We start from the raw sequence: 24,524 nt of genomic DNA, 5'->3' as shown, positions 1-24,524 counted from the left end.
GAAGGTAAAACAGTTATTTGATAAGAAAGTCTCAGTGAAAAATTGTCTTAATGGAAGGCACTTTGGTGCAATGGGTTTTTAGGATCTTTTTCAACCCTGGGAATTTTTGATTTGCTGAAGTAGAAATACTCCGCAATAAAGATAAGTTCAACAAGCGTTTATCAGGCTCCCACCATGTGCTGAGTCACTGGCGATGTAAAGATAGATGATCTGCTCTTAGAAGTACATATCAGATGCCTTCATCTCAATTAGAAATTGTAAACATGGTCTCCAGAAGGGTGAATGACCTCACCAAAAATGTGACAATTATCAAGGGTGATAATAGCGTGGCCCGGTGCTAAGTCTTTCTCCTGCCCCAACAGCCACAAGTGTGATTAAAATGTCCAATCAGATATCAAGTGTAGTAATGAAATGTGTTTTTCATTTTTGTCCAGTTAGCTGTGGCCATTTTTCGAAATGACGCATTTTAGTGGGGGTACTCAGAGGGGCCAACCCAGCATTAGCCCTTGAGTACTGCCACCCAGTAGACCAGTGCCGGCATTTTGTTCCCCGGCCTACTTGGTTAGATCAAGGATGCCTGTATCTGTCCACCTGCTTATCCAAACAACTATCACCAGAGCATCTCATACCTCAAGGTCTCAAGATTTCTTGTGCTTACATCTTCAAGTGCCAATAAACAGGACCATCTCCAGGGTCAGGGGATAAAGGAGAGGTTCATGTTTCATTTGGCTTTCAGATGTTCAGATATGCTCTAATGGACTGCTTGCTTATCACTGTTGTGATAGGAACATAATCTGGACAGATTGCAAAATCTTTACAGACCATCCTTTTAGAATGATAAGATTAAAAGAGGATAGATATCATTTCACTGTAGAGAGTATGGCTATTAAAACAAACGTCACCCTCCCTCTCCTTACACAAACATACATAGGCACACACACATATATGTATAGACACGTGTATACATACGTATACATATATGTATACAGACACGTGCATATGTAATATACATATACACATACATCTTTGAGCTTTTGCTATTGGAGAGCCTACATATGAAGCTAATAATTTGTTTCTGTTACTAAAATTCTGCTAGCAAACTAACCAACAGGAAGAGGCTGTCACTAATATGGGGAAAAAGCATAAAGATGCTGTGTGTGTGTAAGACTTTTATCACCTATTCCATTCTTCTGCAACTTCGTCAAGAGCCAGTTACGTACTGAAGTGTTCCGAGAGAAGATCTTTAACTTATTTGCCAGTCACTTGGCTTGATTCGAGTATGTGGAGCTAAGACAGGCATGAAGGGCAAGCTGACACTTACTTGTTCTACTAACACTCAGCAAAAGGAGACAACCTGCCCACAAAGATTTGCATACCGTAACATCTCCAAACTTTGCTTTCTATCCTGGGAGGCACGTAGGAGGCATTCAACAATCATCTGATAGATGAGTAAACAAGGGAACAAATCAATGAACACACGAGTCACTCCCCAGGACGCACGAGAACCCACTGCACGGTTGCAGAGATGCTCCTAGGCTGAGGTTCTGAGTTGTGTGGGCCACCGCATGGCCCCCACCCGGGGCCTTCCATGGCCTGGTGCACACAGCTATCACCCCCAGGTTGACTCATTCGGAGGAAAAGGCTCAGCCCTTAGGCAGCCCCTCTTTGGAAAGGTCTCTGCCTAGAACATTCCATGAGTCTCACTTTCATGACCCAGCAACAGTCATTTTGAAAATACCCAGAAGTAGTGAAAACGGCACGTGTGTAAGACTTTGTGCTTTCCTGCGCTGTGCGGTGTTTGAGTACACACTGACGGCCCTACTCAGAGCATGGACTTTTTGCTTCCTGCTTAAGGCAGTTCTCCTTTTCACAGAACAAATCTGCCTCATCAAGGCTTCCCAGCGGGGACAATGACATCACCTCACCCACCTGACACTGGGCCCTTTGCAGAGCATGGCCTAGCACACAGTTAATGCTCAATAAATGCTTTCTGATAATGTTATCACATTTTTGTTAAAGAATAATCAAATACAGGCATGAACTTGCAAGTATACACACAGAGCTGGATGGCCCTGAAAACCTCTCAGGTATATCTCAGATTGTGGGGATTGACATCCTAAGGCTACTCTTACTGTGATGGGTTTAGACCTCACATGAGTTTACAAATCACTGGACTTGAGCCGTGTACCTGAGGTGGGAACCGTGTCAGAGGGATCCTTGTCAGAGCACCTGATTTCCGCTCCATCTCTCACCTGAAAGGAGACACATGGAGAAATAATAAGAAATGGTTCTTCCGTGTAAGAAACTGGGTGAGAAGTGTGCCTCTACTGGGGAGATACCACTTAATACAGAAACCTGGGCATCTTTCAGGAGTTGTCCCTCTCCTTCAATGCTCACACCGAGTGTCCGCAAAACCCCTTCCAGCTGCTCCGAGGCCTCCCCCTCTTCTCTAGGCCCTCAGCCTAATTTCAGGCTTCATCACTTCTTTCCAAAATATGGCTGTATTCTTCAGCACCGTTGCTGCTGGCCTGTAGGCTTCCTCCTTAGCCTTCTGAATCCATTCACAGGACTCTTTTTCTCTCAACATAAAAATCAGTCCCTTGCCCAGATTCTCAGTGAAAGCAGGAATTTTTGTCTGTTTCGATTACTGTGTTTCCAGAGCCTATAACACGGCACAGTAGAAGCTCAGTAAATGCTTGTTGGTTAAATATGCATGTTTCTACTCTGTACGAACAGCAGCATAAAGTCCATCCTCCTTGGTATGGCCTAGGAGGCCCTCAATGTTTCAAACCGTCCAGTAGCTCTCTGTTCCCTCCGTGTCTTTGCCCAACACCCGCCTCTGCCCTTTCTTTCCTCTTCCTTCTCCCTGTTTCCCTCCTCCCACCCACCTGGCTACGCCTTCGTCACCCCCAAGGCTGAGGTCGTGGGAGCCCCGGGGAAGGCTTCTCAGCTCCCTCCTGTTGTGTGCTTTCCAGCTGTGTTCTCAGAATACCCATGGGAACCTCACAGGGCTTGGTACATTGTGCTGCCACTGCTGGCTGACCCCACTAGACGATCTGTATTTTTATCTCCTATACTTGGTCTTCATCCACCCACTCATTTAGTTTCTCAGCTAACAGTGATGAGATACCTGCCCTGAGCCCCTGCCCTCACAGAGCCTGCAAGCTAATGGTACACAGCTTGTATTCAGTAAGTGTATCCTGAAGGGCTGTATTGCTCCCTCTTATATAAAACTCATGGCCTGGTTCAGTTCATTCAGTTCAGTCACTCAATCATTTCCGACTCTTTGCGACTGACCCCACGAATCGCAGCACGCCAGGCCTCCCTGTCCATCACCAACTCCCGGAGTTCACTCAGACTCATGTCCATCGAGTCAGTGATACCATCCAGCCATCTCATCCTCTGTCGTCCCCTTCTTCTCCTGCCCCCAGTCCCTCCCAGCATCACAGTCTTTTCCAATGAGTCAACTCTTCGCATGAGGTGGCCAAAGTACTGGAGTTTCAGCTTTAGCATCATTCCTTCCAAAGAAATCCCAGGGCTGATCTCCTTCAGAATGGACTGGTTGGATCTCCTTGCAGTCCAAGAGACTCTCAAGAGTCTTACCCAACACCACACTTCAAAAGTATCAATTCTTCAGTGCTCAGCTTTCTTCACAGTCCAACTCTCACATCCATACATGACCATGGGAAAAACCATAGCCTTGACTAGACGGACCTTAGTCGGCAAAGTAATGTCTCTGCTTTTGAATATGCTATCTAGGTTGGTCATAACTTTCCTCCCAAGGAGTAAGCGTCTTTTAATTTCATGGCTGCAGTCACTATCTGCAGTGATTTTGGAGCCCCCCAAAATAAAGTCTGACTCTGTTTCCGCTGTTTCCCCACCTATTTCCCATGAAGTGATGGGACCGGATGCCATGATCTTCGTTTTCTAAATGTTGAGCTTTAAGCCAACTTTTTCACTCTCCTCTTGCACTTTCATCAAGAGACCTTTTAGTTCCTCTTCACTTTCTGCCATAAGGGTGGTGTCATCTGCATATCTGAGGTTATTGCTATTTCTCCCAGCAATCTTGATTCCAGCTTGTGTTTCTTCCAGTCCAGCGTTTCTCATGATGTACTCTGCATATAAGTTAAATAAGCAGGGTGACAATATCCAGCCTTGACGTACTCCTTTTCCTAGGTAGATACTGTTAAATGTGCATTATACTTTATAACTTAACACTTCTATGAGGTAGGATGATGACTCTCATCATTTCCCAGATTTGGAAAACCAAGGCACAGAGAGGTTGAGTACTTTGCCTGCTGACACAGAGCCAGTAATAGGAAAAGTCTGTGTTTGAACCCAGAGCCCACTCGCTCAACTCACTGAGCCGCATTGCCTCTTATCTGCATCCTTATTGCTGTGAAGTTGGTGAGAGAGTGTGCGATGAGTTGATAAATCGTCTTTCAGACTGTTATCTCTCGGGTTTTGCGATGCAGGCCCTGGCCATCAGCTTTGCCTTCACCACCCAGAACAAACTGCACCCTCTTTTATCCAGTAGGGAGGTGGGGGTGGTGCTAAGACTGAATTCACCTCAACCCACATTGGTCCTTGGTCCTCTGAGAAGGAGGATGACAACCTTCAAGTGTTTCTTGTGTGCGCAGAGGACTGTGGAGTGCCCTATCTAATCTCAACAGGAAGTATTAGAAAAAGACTCATGAGATAAGTCAAAATGAAGACATGAGTGAGTGTGAGGCGGCCCCGAAGGGGTGGCTGATGGCTGAGGACTTCCACGTTGACTGCTTTCAGATCTCACCCCGTTTCCCTGTCTTTTCTTGACTTTCTCTTCAGATTAAGGGCTTGGATGAGTTTAAAAGGGCTTGTCAGAGATTTGAGGAGGGCCTGAAGATTTTTAGGGCTTCCCAGGTGGTGCTAGTGGTAAAGGACCTGCCCGCTGATGCGTGAGACATAAGAGACGTGGGTTCGATCCCTGGATTGGGAAGATCCCTTGGAGGAGGAAACGGCAACCCACTCCTGTATTCTTGCCTAGGAAATCCCACGGACAGAGGAGCCTCGTGGCCTATGGTCCATAGGGTTGCAAAGAGTCGGACATGACCGAGCACAATCATATACAAAGATTCTTGCCTCACATCAAAACAGACAGGGAGCCAGCAGCACTGAGCCCCCAGTATACCCAGTGAAGCCACGGGACACTGGTTGCCAAGATCATTCTAAAGATGGAGTATGAGGGCAGCCCTGCTTCAAGCACCTAGGGGACACCCACACACGAGTTCCTTCACCCTCTCCAGCCTGCCCCTGGGGGTCCAGCACACAAAGAACCCCTCAGAAGCTTCTAAAACTCATCAAGTGGCTGCCCCTGGTTCATTGGCATGTTTGTCAATCACAGAACACCTCTCCATACCTCAGTCTTCACCTGGGGCTTTAGCATCCTGGGCAGATAGTTGCTGTTCCTATAGGTGAACAGATAGGGATTCTCCTGCAGAGAAAGAAAATGTATTGTAGCCATGATCCAGGAATCCTTATCCTTGAATCATCAGGTCTTATCACCCAGCAATGCCTTCGGCCAATTTGAAGCATTCATACCATCCTTTAAATGATGAGAAAACCACGCTCTGGCTTTTCTTCTCTGTACTGCCCACTAGTTCCCTGCAGGAGTTCATTAACACTTTGAAATTCCCCATTTGCCACAGTCAGCATCTCTTGCTTTCTACCTGAGGTTCCTGCCACCAGGCGCAGTAGGTATATCTCCATGAAAAGAGAACTTAAAGTTTCCTGAGAGCCAAGGCCAAGAGAAAAATAGGATGAATTGCATAGTGACAAAAAACTTACCAATTCATCAAGAAAGACAAAATTTTGACCAGTATCATGTGATAAGAGGAATTCTACTCATTTACATTGTCATTTTTAAAAAGTAATTTATTCATCAACATTAATTCTATACCTACTATACATTAGGCACATATTTAAGACACCCATCTTGGCATTTGGGGCCAGGTGACCTGTGGCTTTGTTCCTATGCCCTGCATAGGTATGGAAGGGGCCTGAGTTCTATTAAAACAGTTCTTTTGGCCCACAGATATAAACCTTAGGTGTGCCCAGGCCCAGAAGAACAGACCCATGACTCTAATGGGGCTAATGTCTCATCCAGGTGAGACCCGCTTTCACAGCAAAGCCTACTTCTTTGTGACCCCACCATTCTTCCCAACTCAGTAGGAGATTCCCCCTACCCCCACCTCAGCCCCCTCCAGTCCTTGCCTACCTGGGAGGGACATTTCAGAGGCCTCTCTTTTGCACTAAACGGTTCATCTTTCTGTCCTGCTGGCTGCAACTGGAATAGAAGGTAATATTTAGAACAGCAAAGTCTTACACAGGTGGCAGCGTCCTAGGGTACCACTGAGGGACGCTCATTCGCCCTGTGTTTCTCAGACTGTGACCCTGGGAGGGCAGCATCAGCTGGGAACACATTAGAAATGCCACTTCCCAGCCCCCAGCCCTGGGGTGGGACCCAGCTCTCTGTGTTTTATCAAGTCCTCCAGAGATTCTGATGCCTGCTCAAGCTGAATTCCACTGCAGGAGAGGAAACACCAATGCCCAGCCCACTGCTCCTATTACAGGGAAACTGAACACCAGAGAGAACTGAACACCATCTAGTCAAACCTGTGGTTTTTCCAATAGTCACGTATGGATGTGAGAGCTGAGCCATAAAGAAGGCAGAGCACCAAAGAATTGATGATTTCAAACTGTGATGCTAGAGAAGACTCTTGAGAGTCCCTTTGGCAGCAAGGAGAACAAACCAGTAAATTCTAAAAGAAATCAGGCCTGAATACTCATCGGAAGGACTGATGCTGAAGCTCCAATACTTTGGCCACCTGGTGTGAAGAACTGACTTATCAGAAAAGACCCTGATGCTGGGAAAGAGTGAGGGAAAGAGGAGAAGGGGGGCAGACAGAGGATGAGAGGATTGGATGGCATCATCAACTCAATGGACATGAGTCTGAGCAAACTCAGGGAAATAGTAAAGGACAGGGAAGCCTGGCATGCTGCAGTCCATGGGGTCGCAGAGTCGGACATGACTGAGCGACTGAACAACAACCTGAGTTCCATTGCAGGAGAGGAACCACCGATTCCGGCCCACTGTTATGACAGGGAAACTGAACACCAGAGAGACTGAACTGACACGAGGACTTGGGTGTCCAGATCCAATCGAATCACTCTCATGCAGTTGCTGGCTTCCTGACCTTCCAGCAGCTGGTTATTTATTCTGCTTGACTTCCTGTCCCCCATCCTTGCTGCCCTGATGCTGCCTGGCTCCCTGATTACATTTCCCTCTGAGAGGAGAATAGGAATGGGAAGGAAAGGCAAATACATGGTGTAAACCAGCAGGAATGAATGAAACACTTGGTCACCTGGCAAGCCCCGTGTTTCTACCTGGGACACAGAGGCGCAGGGGCATGGGGCACAGCACAGCCCCATGCTAACAAGCAGAGAGTGTGCCTGCATTTCAGGAAGAGTGATAGTGGTATCAGCTCTGATAGAGGCAGCTACTTAAATGATAACTGAAGCCGATCTAACATAGCAAAAAGTGACGTAGCAAAAAGTGTGTGGTGTATCCACAGGGAGAGCAGCGGAGGATCCATTCCAGGAAATTCACTGGAGGGAAGATGAGAAAATGAAGGCAGCTGAAGAATTCAACGGAGGAGGAATTTTAAGCTCCTTCTGTTACTTTAAAATGTTCACTGTACATTTGTAAGGGACTTCCCAGGTGGCACGAGTGGTAAAGACCTGCCAATGAAGGTAGATGTTCGATCCCCGAGTCGGCAAGATTTTCTGGAAGAGGGTATGGCTACCCACTCCAGTATTCTTGCCTGGAGAATCCCATGGACAGAGAACCTGGCAGGCTACAGTTCAAAGGGTCGCAAAGAGTCAGAGATGACTGAAGCAACTTAGAATGCACACACACACACACATTTGTAAACATTTAAGAGGAAAATGCAGTGGCTTTGAGAGATCGTAGATTTTCTCTTGCCCACACTTCTACTGTCTGGAAACCTCGTGTTTGCTGCCATCACTGCTGCCTCCAGGGGCTGGGCTCCTAGGGCACCCCATCCTGCTACTCCCTTCCCCTTCCAAGCACTCTGATAAGGGACACAAGAGACAGCAGACAATGGGACGGACGCCCCTGTCTGGCTCAGTCACGGGCTCTGCCATCTTGCAAGAGCCTTTTAGACTCCTCAGCAGTATCTTATCCCAGCATCTGTGCCCAGTGAACAGGAAAGAACTTTACCCTTCTTGGGATTGGCTTGTCACCCAAACGGACCAGGTCAGATAAAAGGGTGTAATTAACCTTTTGGCAAAGGAGTGGCAACCTTTCACTCAGGGGCTGGAGGAAGAACAGGGTTCCTCAGCTCCTTTCAGTTTTATTCTGATGGTGGATACTTCTAAGTGTGGGAGTCCCACCCATAAGGTTCAGGACTGCTCTGAAAGGAAGTGTTCAGTGGACCTGGCTTGGTGGCCTGAAGTCGAACTGGCCTGATTTCTCCAATCTTTCAAGAATTTAATCAATGATAGAATCTGGAAAGAAACACTGAGAAAACCACATCATGCTTATTTTAGTCAAATGGATATCACAGAGCCTAATTTTTTTTAAGGACTCCAAAGGAAGAGTCATAGGTTTTCTCAATAAACCCATTTGCATGAATAATCTTATCCTAAATGTTTCTTTATCCATCACCTACATCCTTCCTGCTGCCATTAATTCCCTTTACACCTGCTCTGACCCTCCACCCTCAGGATGGAAAATGACTTGGTCCATCAAAAGGCCACGTGCGCGTCCCTCCGTCCACCACCCCACGCTGCACACACACGCACACCCTCCAGGGACACTGATGCTGGGCTTTGCTCGTGGTCTCCTTTTACTTTCACTGCTTGCATCTCCTGTGCGTTGGCTTCCCGGCCCCTGAGATGAACTGGAGTGTGGGAGGGGCAGGGGGGTGACCTTAGACATGCTCTCGAGATTCCCGCTCCACTGGGAGCCATTCCCCAGCCTTCTTGCTGTGCCCTGAGATTCTAACACTAGCTCAGGGCTAGGCATAAGGTGGGGGTCCGTGGCCACTGGATCTGGCAACAGCCCCCACAGGTGGGTCTCGTCAACACTACTGTTGTATAAGAATTATCAGAATTTACCGGGGAAGCAGGAAGGGCCTGGGAATGAATTACATCCCAAACACAAATCCTCCTCTGCTTTGTGTCAGGAGCTCAACTTCCATCTGAGTGGTTCATTCGGCTGGGATGGTGCTAGGTGTATGGGGTTTTCCTTTACCAACTCTCAGAGCTCACACCCATCCCGAGCTCAGCCAGGGGAGCAGACACTGTGTGGTTGGCCCAGCCAGCTCCACTGTTGTGTCCTGGGGCAAGGCCAAGGAGAGAAGCGATAGAATCCGGGCCCCTGTGGCCATAGCAGTTCTGCTGGCGCCTCTCTGCTCCCCAAGCAAGAGGGTGGCCCTCCCTCGGGCCTCTGTGGGTCTGCAAATCTGGGCATGATGGACATAACTGGCTTTGACAACTCTGTGGTCTCGATGGGGTCCAACATAGCAGAGACGCACAGAGGTGAAGGAAGGGAGGCTTGCGGTCTCCCCATGTCCCTGGGAGGACCCAAGGGGGAATGCTCCTGTATTTGCCAAGGCCTTCTGAGGCTGGCCAGGAGAGAAAAGGGGGCCCAGAAAGACCATGTGATACACCTCAAGAAACAACCAATAGCACAGCTGGACCTGAACCTAGGTTTTCTGGCTCATTACCCAGTGCCCTTTCCCGAAATCTGTTACTGCCCTGATTTCTCATAAATTACCCGGGGCCTGCAGGAGCTGTCTGTATGTTCTGGCAGCTGTGCTTGCTCTGGGAGTGAGATGGTGGGATAGCCTGTCATTTCACCCAAGAGGAAGAAGGGCACAGACCTTCCTGGGGACACACTTTTCTCCTAGTGACTCAGCTCCAGGAAGTGTGAAGCCTCTCGCTAGGAAATGGTTGCTGTTTGGGGTGGGCAGGTAACTGCCCACCTAGGAAAGCCATCTCCACCTCAAAGCCCCTGGGACACCAACGAGGTCCCAGTCCCTGGTCTTGAATGCAAGACCTTCTGTTCCCCTCTGGGCTCCTGGGGAGGAGAGAGGTTTGGCTGAGCTTAAAGCATCAGCTCTCCTCCCACAGAGAGAGGGTGGGGGAGGGCAGCCTGTATAGGACCAGTCACTTTCCTTGGCCCTTCACAGGAGATCAGCAGTAACGTGGTTTTCCGGGGGAATATCTTGCCCAGGGGTCAGGCCCACTAAAAAGGGTCCTCATCCAAAGAAATCAAATGCCTCTTCTGAAGGCTGGTGTGACTCCATGGACCCAGGCTGCCTGGGCCAGCCCTGCCCTCCCTGTCTCATCGGCTACCACACACCCAACTGCAGCTGCTCATGGACTCAGCTCTGCACCCCAGTCGAGGAGATGGAGAGAAAAATTTTTCTAATTCAAGGAAGAAGAAAACCAAGTTTCTGTCTTGGGAATTCTAAAAATAAGACAGCTTGGATGGGGAAAAAAGTAAATGGCAAAATCAGGTCTCTGTCTGGTGTCCTGGAGAGGCTCAGAGTCTTGACAGAACATTCCATCCACTGACGAATCCCAGACAGCCCTGGGGGAAACTTCAGAGTCTGGGGAAAGCCTGTCCCAGTCAGAGGAGGAAGGGTCACTGTGGTGAGTACTCACTGTGGGCCGGGAGGGAGGGAGCCACACACTCACCACGTGTCGGCTCAGGGGTTTTGTAGAAAGGGAGCGGAGACCCTAGGTTCACACGCCCGTGAGACCTTTGAGCCCACTCACCCCAGGTACCACCCTGGGCCCTGGGAACCGCATGACAGCCCTCAAGTGTGAAGTGAGAGGAACCCGGACCTACTCGCTACGTGAGCCTGATCCCTAGTGCCTGACTCCCAGTGAAGTCTCCCAGACAGACTCCAGGGAAGTGTCCCTGCCTCCAGGAAGAGCGGAACTGAGGCTTTCCAGGGAGCCCTGCTCACTGTCAGGGCTGCAGCCCAGCTTCTGGGAAGAGGAGGGGAAACTCCCAGGGGTCCCAGCTGGGCCATACTAGGTGTGGGAGGGACCCCTGGTGGCCCAGAATCACCATCATCCTGGAGTCCTCGTGGTTCCTGCAGCCCCTCCAGCAGCAAGTGGGCAGGTCGGGCACAGCGGCAGAGTCCTGCCCCTCCTTCCACAGAACAAACCCCAGGTTATCAGTGCAGCCCCAGAACCCCCAGCCACTCACCATGCTGTTCCAGAGAGTCAAGCCGAGAGCAGTGGGATCCTGGAATGGCTGCTCCCCCTGAAAGAGAACCAGAGGAAGAGCCCTGTGTGCCCCGAGGGATGGGATAGCCCTGCCACACACTCTCGAAGCTCCCCTGGCAGAGATGGGGGGCCCGATGCGCCTCGATCCTGCATGCTTCCCCATTAAGAATGGTGGGAACGTAGAGGACAGCTGTCTGGGGTCAGGGCTGGGATGTGAGGGCCTGGAGGGGCGGGTTACACGCTATTTGTCATCATGGGGTTGTACACACTGAACTAAAGACCAGAAGCAGCAGGTGGCACGGAAGTGATTCAGGTGTGGTCTGAGTAGGAGGGGGATGAGAACTAATATTCCTCCTCCTCTTCTTTCTAAACCACTATTTAAACATCACAGAAGTCCCGGAGGGACACAGTGACTCCAGGAAACAGAAACCAAGAGCCTGGAGGGAAAACTGCCCAGATACACAGTGCTAAAGCCCCAGAGGCGTCAGAGACCTTGCTGAGCTGAGCGTGCCTGGACCCACCACAGCGCTTGTGGTTGCAGGCCTCCTGGGGTGAGAGGCATTGGTTCAGTGACCTGGGTGAGGAAGCAACTCGAATCACCCTCCCTTGTAAGGATGGGTGTGGAGGAGCCTGCAGAGAGAGTGTGGCGTGGTGCCTGGAAATTCCACCCTGAATAGTCACCATGGCTGAGAGATACGGAGGGCTTCCACACACCAGGCGCTGTTCTAAGATCCTCACACCTATTTACTCACCCCTGACAACCACCCTTACTCCTTGGAAGAAAAAGTTATGACCAACCTAGATAGCATATTCAAAAGCAGAGACATTGCTTTGCCGACTAAGGTCTGTCTAGTCAAGGCTATGGTTTTTCCAGTGGTCATGTATGGATGTGAGAGCTGGACTGTGAAGAAGGCTGAGCACCGAAGAATTGATGCTTTTGAAGTGTGGTGTTGGGTAAAACTCTTGAGAGTCCCTTGGACTGCAAGGAGATCCAACCAGTCCATTCTGAAGGAGATCAGCCCTGGGATTTCTTTGGAAGGAATGATGCTAAAGCTGAAACTCCAGTATTTGGCCACCTCATGTGAAGGGTTGACTCATTTTTGGAAAAGACTGTGATGCTAGGAGGGATTGGGGGCAGGAGGAGAAGGGGACAACAGAGGATGAGATGGCTGGATGGTATCACTGACTCGATGGACGTGAGTCTGAGTGAACTCCGGGAGTTGGTGATGGACAGGGAGGCCTGGCGTGCTGCGATTCATGGGGTCGCAAAGAGTTGGACATGACTGAGCGGCTGAACTGAACTGAACTGACAACCACCCTACTAAAAATGGCCCTAACATCCCAGGTGAGGAACCAAAGCACAGAGAGTTCAGACAACTTGCCCACAGTCACACAGCCAGCCCATTCCAGAGCTGGTAGCTGTCTGTGTGAAGTCCATGCTCTTTACCTCCGGGCTGCTCTGCTTCTCAGAACCCACCTCACAGGGTTAGCCAGCCCCACGGGGAAACGGGCCCCAGAGTATAAGAGAGAACTGCAGCATTTCCCCTGAGACTGCACGTCCTGGGCTGGGTCTCCTGTGGAGGAGAGGACAGGGGCAGGAGAGGGTGTGGGCCGGGCCTCACTCACTGAGGGTGGTGGCAGGGCTCTCTCGTAGAAGAAAGGCTGGAAGACGACCACGAAGGACTCCTGCTCATTGTACTTGCTGGAGGCCAGGAGATGTTCCCAAGTTTCCTGAAGAAACGAGCACCATCAACGTTCAGCCTGCCCCATCCTCCTGTCCTCCCAGCAAGTCCCTCACCCCTGCACCGGTCAGAATGACCCACCCATGCTGGTCTGATTTGTGCGCTGCTTGCAAGCTCCTCTCATCGCATATTTGGGGGCCTTATGATCGACTAAATTGGGTTTTCATTCTCCTCTGAAGTGCTAGCATCAGCTAATAGCAGAGTCAGACCTGAAGTATATTCTCTGAGAGCTCAAGAAGTATACAGCTGCCCACCACATGGCTAGGGCCCCCACGCTCTCTTCAAGGGCTGAGTTCTGTAGAGGGCTATGCTATGACCCCGTCAGAAGCTGTCGCTTCCTGAGTGAGTCAAGTGCCATACAGCTTCACAGGTATAAATCTCTTCTTAGATTAAAAATCATCATGGTAATATGTATCAGTGGGAGCTGTGTTCTGTGCTGTTTGCTGGTGGGGATGAAGGCTTCTGCTGAGCCATCCACACTGTCATGCGGTCTCTGCTGTAAGCTTGATACATGTCTTCAGGGGCTATTGTTTCTGGCTATAGTCTGGGGCACAAGCCTAATCTGGGCAAACTAGCTCAGCAGCCACAGTATATGCGGTAATGACCAAACGATCTCGGAGTGCTCTCCAAAGTTCTTCAGCATGTTTAGCCGTAGGTACCACCACCACCCTTGCACTTCCACCTACTCTCCCCCCAGCAACCAGTACGTCCCCACTTTACATCCAGGAAAATCACAGCACCACCTGGAAGTGCCCCCAGAGGAGTTGCTGCCTTGGGTTCCTGACTCTCAGTCCCAACTTCAGCAGGTGGAGCCCCACCTCAGCAAGCTGGCACCCTCATTGTTCCTACACCTCTGTTTTCACGGCCACCCTCCCCTGTGAGCCAGCATCCAGTGTCCCAGGGTGGGCTCACCTGGTAAGCCCACTGGGTCACAACATTGCTCAGCCGCGAGGTCTCCCCTGAGCACCTGCAGGGCTGGGCCGTGGGGCTGCAGGTTAAAACAAGCCAGAAGTGAGTGTGGATGCAGTGCTGGGACCATCCAGACAGCCCCTTGGGGAAAGATGGGGATGAGGGGACCTGGGTGCTGCTTAGGGAGCAGGGAAGGGACGAGTTGGGGGTCTCAGAGGGTCCAGGAGAAAGAAGGAAGTAAGAAGAAAGGGAGGATGGGAGGGACACACTGGGGAGAAAAAGGGTACATTATGGAGACACCTCCTGATGCACCGCCTCCCTCCCTCCCCCAGAGGCCCACCTTCTCTCCTTCTTTCCCCTACTCTGAGACCCTCTCCCTTCTTCCTCTTCAAATGCCCCTTTCCTCTCCTTTCCATCGCCACCACCTCCAACCATCCCTGTCCTGACTTTATCCACATGAACTTTTCTGGGTTCAGTTCAGTTCAGTCGCTCAGTCATGTCCGACTCTTTGCGACCCCATGGACTGCAGCACTATCCATCACCAAGGACATCACGAAGGATATCTTTTCTGGATACAAGGCCAGAAATCTCAAGATTTAGGTTCATAAAGTTTAAATTCTCTGAAACATTTCAGAAATATATGGGAATCAAGTTGTGTGAAAATAAAATCCACTTAGGCTAAATTGTCTCTCCAGTGTCCTGAAGTAACACGTCTTGGCTTCTGGACGTTTTACCCAAGCTGTTTTTTAAACTCTCAAGTCATTCTGGTGGGAGTAGGGCACCTGGCGCCACGTCAACCAGAGTGACTATTTCATTCCTTAATCCAGGCCGCTCCTGCAGCCCAACTCTGCCCCCACCGGCTGTGTGATCACACACATACACGTCCCCTCGCCTCTCTCTAACTCCATCCCTTGGATCAGTTAATGCACATGAAGTGCCTCACACAGTGCCTGACACGTGGTACCAGGCCACAAATGCTGGTCCCCTTTTTACCTAAGCAGAGTCTTCTGATGCCAGTGTGAGCCCCTCAGAGCCTCAGAGAGATCGACCAGGTTCACAAATGCTTTGGGGACCTAGAGGGATACAAGGGAAAAGATGAACATTTGCAGAGTCAGGGTCACGGCGGCATGGCCTTCCTGGAACCCTTGGTTTGAACCTAGTTTGGGGTCCAGTTGAGCACGATGGGCCTCTTTGTTAAACAGGCAGGCCCTTTGGGAGATAGTTGGTTAGGGTTGGTTCAAAGCTTTTGGCCCTGCCGCTGTGCCGTCATCCCCCATGGTGGGCAGGGTACCTCTCCACCACAGTATGGACAGGGCAGCAAGACCTGGTGATAATAGGACTGTAGACTCTCTTCTTCTCCCAGAGCTCCCCTGGGGTTTCCAGGATATGCAGTGCCCTCACTGGTCACTTAGTGGAGTTTGAGGGTTTCAAGGCCCCTCCAGGCCATCGCCACCCTAGACGCAGTCAGAGCCAGTCCTCAGGAAATAGCAGGTCACCAAGAACCCAGGGAAGAACTGGCCTATATCCTTCCTCCTCTCCAGAGGTCCCTCAGGAATATCCTTTGCAAGAGTAAAGAGTTCTATATCTGACCCGTTTTTCATCAAAAGGCCAAGAAGCCTGGCTCCTCCAATGCCTTCCCTTTCTCTGGAGTCTTGGACTCCCTCCTGGGAGTCCGTTTCCCCATCGCAGTGGAGGCCGTTTAAAGGGAACCAGAGCCCCACCAACCCACAGAAGGACAGTTTCTCTTGGCTGCTGCAGGCGCCTGTGACGGAGTTCTGGGCGCCTGGGCCCACAGAGCTGGGGGAGCCTCACCTCCTGTTGCAGGTAGTCCAGCGTCCTGGTCAGCTGGTCCAGGCTGCTTGTCACATGACTTTGCTGTGGAAGGAGAAATGTGCTAAACGTGGGTGGGACGAGATGTCCAGGCTCACACCGGCCTGTCTCTTGCTTTCACCAGCCACCCCCACCTACCTCGATGGGCCTGATAGCGACAAAGGCCCTTCTAGATCCCAGTCTCCCACAGACAGGTGTAGAGTTCCCAGAGCTCCCTAGGTTGTTTTTTTTTTTTTTTCTGGTCCATTCTCTGACTTCCCTGACCCATCACCCACCACCAGGAAAAAAGTTTCATGTCAGGGAAGAGCAAGCCCAAGATCAAGGCAATTAGAAAGCTAACATTTGGGACAGGAGGCCAGACTTACTCCCAAAGGCTGATGGAATCACTTTGACCTGAAGAAAATCAGGTCCAGAGCGGGGACATAATTATGCTTGGATTTAAGGACTCAGAAGGTCCTCCAAACTTTTCCATTACACTCTTCGCAGACCTCCCCCTGCCACATCCACCCCAAGAAAGGGACTCTTGTCACTGACTATTTAAAGACACCTCCTATCCACCCAATTCCTCTTGTGTAATGAAAATAAGCAAATAAGAGCACTTCAAAAAAACAGCCCTGGTTTATGTTTTCTGTGTGAAAACAAAACAAAAGTAAACTTTTCAACAAGACAATCTTCTCAGCTGCCTGCATACCTGATGTCCCCTGAGGCAACATGGCTCAGAGGACGACAAAGCATGCCTTGCAGGCACTGACTCTGGAGACAGCTGTCAATCACTGAGGCTGGGACTGCTTGGAGGGCAGTCTCCCCCATCCTGTGTCTCTGCTTCAGTGCAAGGCTATCCGCTGCTAGCCAGTCCTGCCCATGCTGCTGCCACAGCCAGCAATAAAGCCTTCTGTCTCAGTTTTTTCTCTCCCTGAGCGTGACATTCAGCATCACACTTTCCCTTCTAAAGAGGCCTGGGAAGTCTGTCGAGAAAGGGCTTCAATTCCCCTCTGGACCATACTCAGGGCATCCCTCTTCCCTCGGGGAGTCCCTGCATGGTTCTCCTTGGACTGCAAACTCTGCTTTAGAAAATTCTTGGTCAAGGTGCCTATTCACTGCTGCAGAGTGAGCTGGGGCCCACCTAGGCTTTCCAAGTGCTGAATGGTTGCCTGTGGGGCACCAACTGGGGCACCATGTCTTTAGTGGAAGACATGATACTCCTATAAAATGTCCCTTGCCTATGATGTCACATATGATAAACTCCTCCATAAGTTGAAATCAGGAAAAAAGTTTACTTCTTCAAATGCATGCATACTAAGTCATTTCAGTTGTGTCCAACTCCTTGCAATCCTAGGGACTGTAGCCCATTAGGCTCCTCTGTCTATGGGATTCTCCAGCAAGAATACTGGAGTGGATTGCCATATTCTTCTCCAGGGGATCTTCCTGACCCAGGGATTGAACCCCACATCTCTTACGTCTCCTGCATTGGCAGGAGGGTTCTTTACCACTAGCGCCACTTGGGAAGCTTGTTTCTTCAAATGAACTTGCATATTTCCATTGATATCTTTTGCCCCTAGAATCAGAAGAATGCTCCATTATCAAACATGTGCCTGCAACCAGACAACTTTTTCTAACAAAGTATTTCCCTGGGATTCATTCCGAGAAGTAAGATTATTCAGTCAAAAGGCACAAACACTTCGATTTCTTGAGTCATACTGCCAGTGTGTGCCCTCCGAAATGTTGACATCCATTTCTAAAGGCATCTGAAAGAATAAGCGAGTGTATTTTTGAAACCGAGGGTTGTTATCCATTAGATACATTAAACTGTAACTTGCTTAATAAATAATGAACTGTAATCTGCTTTCACTGATCAAGCTCCCTTTCATTGTTTTTACAATAACTTGTATGTCCTCCAAGCATGACGTAGCTTAAACAATGAGATGTTTGCCCAAGTTGTTTTTCAGGAATTTGGAGTCAGCTGTTCACTAGCTTGAGCTCCAAATGAATAAGAATGGTTGAGACCTCCAAATGGGCATGTGTTGAGGGTCCCATTGGTGACCTTTTGATACCAGAAGACCCTGAATTCCACCTTCAGAACAGGCTGACACAGCCCTTTTCTGAACGCGTGTCCCATGAAGAAGCAGGTATTAACAGCTTGGTTGCTCCTGGGCAGAACTACAATTCCCTCACTTTTCCTTCTCTCCCCACCTTTCTCCCACACTCCCCATGTCCCAGATCACCCTGTCTCTCTCTCCCATAAATGTCCCGAGGTAGATGTGAGGATTGTTCTCCCACCTTCTCGCTTGGCTGCCTGGTGAGTAAATCCTTTCTCTCTGCAAACCTTGGTGTCCCACGGCCCACTGTGCATGGGGCAAACAAACTGGATTCAGGGGTGAATTCTTGCAGTATCAGTCTTCATCTCTTTCCTTTCTCCTATCTCTTATTCTGATATTTTTTTCTTACTCCCCACATTTAGACTTTAACTGGAGAGCAGTAAGTAAGAGTCCAGACCCTAAAACCATCCCTGTGTCACTGCTATGAGCCAGGTTACCAGCTGCCTCTGAAGCACCTGCCTCTGAATAGCTGGACCCACCAGAGCAGGCCTGAGGCAGCACTGTCACCGTCTAATGAATAGCTCCTCATCATCTTCCTCTTACAACTCTGGTCTTAAGAAACCCCTAAAGAGCAAGTGTGGACCCAGGCCCTTGTCTATTCCCCATGAAAGGAGCCCCAAGGCCTCTTATAGGAGGAAAATTCCAGGTCCTAAGTAGGACAGGAACTTATGTGTTGAATGTCTCCTTAACAGTGAAATACCTTTATTTCATATGAACTATTTCAGGGAACCTGATGTATGTATGTTGCCAGTAAAGGTAGGACTGCTTTGAGGTCAGGTGGAAGCCTGGAGCCCACAGTCTCAGAGTACCTGCTGCAACTCCTGAGACTGCAGAACAACCCCTCATGGAGAGGCTGTGCCTGTGATGTCCACTGGGGATGCAAACTGCTGTGTAAGAACTTCTCAGATGGTGGTTCTGGGTTAGCTGTGACCAGAGGCACCACCAGGAAGACTAGGATGTGAGGGGTGGGTCTGTGCTGCAGAAGCAAGACTGGAGGAATGAAGGCAGGAAGCAGCCAACCCAGGCCAAGGATGCTGAGAGCCAGACCTGTGAGCCACGAGGTCCTATGGGGGCAATGGCAGTGGAGGTGAGATTTATTCTAGGCTCAAAACCCTTGGTGGTCTTTGTGCAAAACAAAAATCAAGAGAGAAGAAAATATGCAACGAAGTGGGAATTTAAGTGAATGCTAGTAAAGATTGCTACATTGAGCTCACTTTACAGAGATTAAGTCACTGGTATGTAGCCCTTTAGAAATCAGAGGTGAGGCGTGAATTACTTTTGTCATATGTTTACAGCCAATTAAAGGTGTGAGGCTCTAAGTGTGAACAAACTTAATCCATATGTCTCAACATGACTAGATCTTGAGGGAATTTCACATAGTGACAAAAAAGAGTCATTAGGTTGGTAACAGTGTTGGGAAGGTTGGAGAATGGGTACACTCAGACATTGGTGAGAATATGTGATATTGTGATTTATAATGCAGAGTATATATTTGGTCTTTGTCCCTTTTTATGGCACAGAGTTTATAAACCATTGGAATTTCCTAAGTGATGACAGCATAAAAGTGTGTTTTGCTATGCTAATGAGGTGACTTTTGGACTACCCCTAAGGACAGAGGCTGGTTGCCAGGAGAATCAACCCTGTGGCTAGAGAGTTGGAACTTAAGTTTCCTCCCCCACCCGACCCTCTACCTGGGGCTGAAAGCTGAATCAACTGCCACTGGTCAATGACTTAGTCAGTCACCATATTATATAATGAAGCCTCCATAAAAGCTCAAAAGGATAGGTTCAGAGAGCTTCCCAGTTGGTGACCACCTGGATGTGCTGGAAGAATGGCCCAGCTGGAGAGGGCATGGAGGGTCCTGGCTCTTTCCCCATAACTTGCCTAGTGTATCTCTTCCATCTGGCTGATCCTGAGTTATGTCCTTTTATAATAAACCAATAACCCAATAAGTAAAATGTTTCCCTGTGTTCTGTGAGCTACTCAAGAAAACTAACTGAACTCAAGGAGGGGCTTGTTGGAATCTCCAATCTATAGCCAGTTGGGCAGAAGCTCAGATGACAACCTGGACTTGGGACTGGCATCTGAAATGTGGGGTGGGGGGCGGTCCTGGAGGACTGGGCCCTTAGCCTGCAGGATCTGATGCTATCTCTAGGTAGATCATGTCAGAATTGAGCTGAATTGTAGGACATCCCGCTGGTATCTGAGAACTGCTTAGTGGTTTGGAAAAGCCCCTTTACATGCTGGCATTGGTCCTAAGATATTAGACTATAAATGGGTTTGGCTCCTTTGGAGGGCAATTAGGTAGTCCTTCAAGATTTAAAGTGTATGTATCTGATAACCAGCAATTCTCTGTTTCAGAATCTACTCAAGGCACTTCTCTTCAAACTGCCTTGATCATGACCCATGGTGTGAGGTATATTTCACATCACAACCCAGTACATACATATCTATATATAAATGAAACAAAAATAATCACAAGCCCATAAACTCTACATGCAATAAACTCTAGTATTTTATAGTTGATTCTATTCTTTTTCTATAGTTTTTGGTTATAATCTTTTAAACTGATTTTTGACCCATTAATATACTTCAATCTACAATTTGAAATATAATTACACTATAATTGAATACAATGAAATACAATCACTGTATTTAGAAAAACACTATGTTCAAGTAAATGAACAAGATTGTTTACAATAGTGAAAAACTAGAAACACCTAAATGGTCACCAATATAGATATAGCAAAATAAAATCTGGTAAACATACACTATGGGACATTATTTAGCAATTAAAGGAATAAATTTAATCTATAAGTATCATCATGACTAGATCTCAAAAATATTCAGTGAAAAAAATTATTCAATAGTAGATACAATATAACACTATTTATGTTAAACCTCTCTCATATACACACCCATAAAGGAATACTAGGAATTACAGATGTGCAAAATACTTGGGAGAAAAAAGTGAGAGGATCAGAGGTGTTGGCTAAAGAATATTTTCGCATTAACTGTAATGGTTCATTTTTAAAAGGAGAAAGCATTTGAGCACTGCTTGTGTAGTTAGAAAATTTAAAAAGTAAATAATACATAAATGGACACACGCACACAAGAATATTTTGTGTACGTATTTAAGAATCAATGTAATGTATTGAAGGAATAAATACATGAAAGAATGCAAGAATTCATGCAGCAATGCTTGAACCCAAGATAAAATGTGTGGAAGAAGTCATGAATGAGTGGAAGTGTTAATGAATGCATTCAAATATTTAAAAAGTCAAATGCTAGCGTGAACAACTCATCATAAATACCATAATATGTGCCTGCATGTAAGTGGAAAGAATGAGGTTATGCATGAATAGATAACTGATGGATGGATGGATGGATGCATGAGTGGATATACAGAGGAATATAGTAATGCCTAATCGCTTGTTTGAGCATTCAGGGCACGAATGTGTAAAGCACATGATTACATGCTGGTTTGTGTGATGGCCTAAGTGGAGGGTGCCAAGAATAAACAGACAATGTAAATTTCACTTGCCATGGGAGAAGACAGAAGTGAAGTAGAACAAGATTCAAGATCTACATGCCCAACATCACTAAAGGAAGTGGAGTTTTGATGGTAGGCTGGGAATCATGGAGCATTTGGAGGAAGGCAAGAGTATGTGTTTGGGAGAAGGACACAGAAAATAAGAGGACAGCACCCAAGAAACTTCACCCTTGCTTGTGCCATGGCCTGGTGGAGGCCCTGGAAGGTGGCTGAAAGGACAGCGGGCAGGCACTTGAACTGTTGTAAGTGGCGGGGCCATCCTGGAGGCAAGCAGGCTCCTGAAGAATCAAATGTGTGCCGTTGATGTCACCATAGCCTAAGCCACCCTTTCACCTTCAACTGATCCTAACCTAGACACTCTTCAATAAAGACGTAAGTCACAGTCAGTCACCTACATAAAATATTTTAAAAGTCACGTATTTCATATCCCATTCCTGGGAATGCCAAAGAGCCTTGACAATATAGTCAACCTACATGAACAACTCGACAACTTTTCTTTAAAACTGGAGTTCACAGTAAACTAGTTAAGAAGCAATACCAAAAGTACAGATCCTGCTTTAACTCCTGATGTCAGCATTTAAATAAAATTGGAGCTATAAGAGGTAAAATGATCTTTTATCAGAAAGTGAATTTTCCTCAGTTGCAGAATGATCACTGGCTCAGTTTATCTATATCATGGTTTCCTCTTCCTGATAGGATGGTAAGTTAAGAATTCCCCCATAGCTCAGTGGTAAAGAATCCTCTTGCAATGCAGGAGATGTGGTTTTGATCACTGGATTGGAAAGATTCCCTGGAGGAGGGCATGGCAACCACTCCAGTGTTCTTGCCTGGAGAATCCCCAGGGACAGAGGAGCTTGGTGGCCATAGTCCACGGGGTCGCAAAGAGTCGGACACAACTGAGTGACTAAGCGTGCATATATGCATGTCCCTCAGCATGGTTCCTCGGCCCTTAGATATCTGTCTGTCTACCTGCCTGCCCTAACTCGGAAATAAGCGCCATCAGGCCCAGCCTGCCAGGCGCAGATCAGTCAGGCTTAGTTCATTCACTCGGCACCCACCCCAGCATCTGCAATCCCTCTGCCTCCCGCCTGCGGTTTACCTGTTGGGTGGAGGAGCACAGGTGACACTGGCTAGCATTACTGAAGAACACATTGATGAGTTTCCAATCATTTTGAAAGTCAAGTTGCTGTAAAAAAGAAATGAAGGATGATACCATGAAAAAGAGATGGAGGGAATCCTGGTGCCAAAAGAGCTTCTCTCTTTGCCTGTCTTTTGATTTCATACAAGCCCTCCCCAAACCATATGTATGGATTTTTTCAAAAGGAGACATCTAGGGTAGGCATTTAAAGTTGTAGAATTTTAGCATCCGCCAGATCAGAATCCCCCAGATCAGTGGCTCAGATGGTAAAGAATCTGCCGGCAATGCGGGAGACCTGGGCTCAATGCCTGCTCTAGAAGGCAATATGGAAAAATCCATCAAAACTTTTTTAAGAGGCTTACCATTAGATCCAACAATCCATTTCCAAAAATGAGTGTTAAGGAAATGGATATGTGAAAGACTTAGCTACAATGATGAAGCCTTGTCATAAGAGTAAAAAGTTGGAAACAATATAAATGCCTAAAATAGAGGATTGCTGTGTAAACTATGGAGCACTCATGACATGAAATACCATGTGACTGTTCAAAAAGTGCTGGAAAGCATAACTGCCATCAGCAGAAATATGATGTCAAGAAAAGCAGACTGTAAAAAGTGTATACATCAAGCAACATGGCTATTTTATAAAATGTATACAAATGTATGTGCTTGGAAAAATTATGGAAGGGACTGTACACCAACTTGTCAACAGTAACTATCTCTAGACATCCGGTTTAAGGATGGTTTGCGATGATTTTAGTATTCTTTTGTTTATCTGTGTTTTCTGATCTTTCTCTAATGAACGTGTGACTTGTGGAACAAAAAAACAAACTTCTGTTTTGGAAGAGGCAGCATGGTGCTCCGGAGGAGCACTGGATGTCAATCAGGCACTTTTGATTTTAGCTCTAACTAACTGGCTCTGAACTCAGACAAGTCATAAGACTTTCTGGGGCTTCAGTTTCCTCATCTGCAAAATGACAGGATTTGATTCAAGACCTCTAGCCATTTTCCAGAATGTTATGATCATTCCAGAAATTTGAGAAGTCTCTAGTTTGGAAGAAGCCACTCTTTATAGCATTGCTCCTATATTTGCCCCTCTCCATGTATAAACTGGCTTCCCTGGTGGCTCAGAGGTTAAAGTGTCTGCCTGCAATGTGGGAGACCTGGGTTCGATCCCTGGGTTGGGAAGATCCCCTGGAGAAGGAAATGGCAACCCATTCCAGTATTCTTGCCTGGAGAATTCCATGACGGAGGAGCCTGGTCGGCTATCGTCCATGGGGTTGCAAAGAGTCGGACACGACCGAGCGACTTCACTTGTATAAATTGGAATGACCTGGCTTGAACATCCCAACTCTTTAATGAATGCATGGCTGGCTGAGACAGTGGCTTCCTTTGGTTCCAGTGGTTCAGGCTAAGTCCCTCGCTAAAAGCCAGCTTGATAGCAAAGCTTCCCTAGATTTGATACTTGTCCATAAGGAGAGCACAATAGATTAAAGGCAGTTTATTACAAACCCATATGTGAGCTTCTGAGTAAAGGGTGTCTACACTCCTAGGAGAGTGGGGACTAAAGCCCCAGCATGCTTGTGACAGAAGCCTTCACCCAAGAACTAGAATGGGTATGATGATTAGTAATGACAGAACAGTCTCTTCAATGACAATGACAGCTGCAGGCTTGCACTGGGCACTGCCTCTGTGCTAGGTGCACGCAGCACCTCACTGAATCCACCCCTAGCCCTGTGCTGCAGGCCCTTGTATTACTCTCATTTCATAAATGGGAAATCTGAGGATTAGAGAGGTTAAGTGCCTTACCCAGTGTCACACAGCTAATAGGTGGAAACTCAGGATTCATCCTCCAAAAGGTGTCCCTCTAGAACCCAAGATTTCAACCACCTCACTGAGCAAGAAGTTATTTAGTTCATCTGCCGACTTTGGCAGGACCAAACTGGGGAATA

At 47.9% G+C, this 24,524-nt stretch overlaps 1 protein-coding gene across 3 annotated transcripts in view; it reads right to left on the bottom strand.

Moving 5' to 3' along the window:
• Window positions 1-24,524, bottom strand: part of PLB1 (phospholipase B1) — a 132,932-nt gene that overhangs the window by 68,746 nt on the left and 39,662 nt on the right. For all 3 annotated transcript variants that reach the window (XR_009599785.1, XM_042245932.2, XM_042245933.2), the window contains 9 exons: window positions 22,537-22,623; window positions 15,771-15,833; window positions 14,952-15,031; window positions 13,962-14,037; window positions 12,934-13,038; window positions 11,288-11,344; window positions 6,257-6,325; window positions 5,399-5,473; window positions 2,189-2,252 (listed from right to left, as the gene is read on the bottom strand). Coding sequence is in view for 2 of the 3 variants with exons in the window: in XM_042245932.2 (XP_042101866.1) it covers window positions 2,189-2,252; window positions 5,399-5,473; window positions 6,257-6,325; window positions 11,288-11,344; window positions 12,934-13,038; window positions 13,962-14,037; window positions 14,952-15,031; window positions 15,771-15,833; window positions 22,537-22,623 (676 nt within the window). In the remaining variant the exon portion in view is untranslated. The remainder of the gene's footprint in view (window positions 1-2,188; window positions 2,253-5,398; window positions 5,474-6,256; window positions 6,326-11,287; window positions 11,345-12,933; window positions 13,039-13,961; window positions 14,038-14,951; window positions 15,032-15,770; window positions 15,834-22,536; window positions 22,624-24,524) is intronic.

Source organism: Ovis aries, chromosome 3 (assembly GCF_016772045.2).
Source record: "Ovis aries strain OAR_USU_Benz2616 breed Rambouillet chromosome 3, ARS-UI_Ramb_v3.0, whole genome shotgun sequence".
NCBI lineage: Eukaryota > Metazoa > Chordata > Mammalia > Artiodactyla > Bovidae > Ovis > Ovis aries.
Note: the sequence above shows the minus strand (reverse complement) of the source record. Positions and strands in the feature narration are given on the sequence as shown.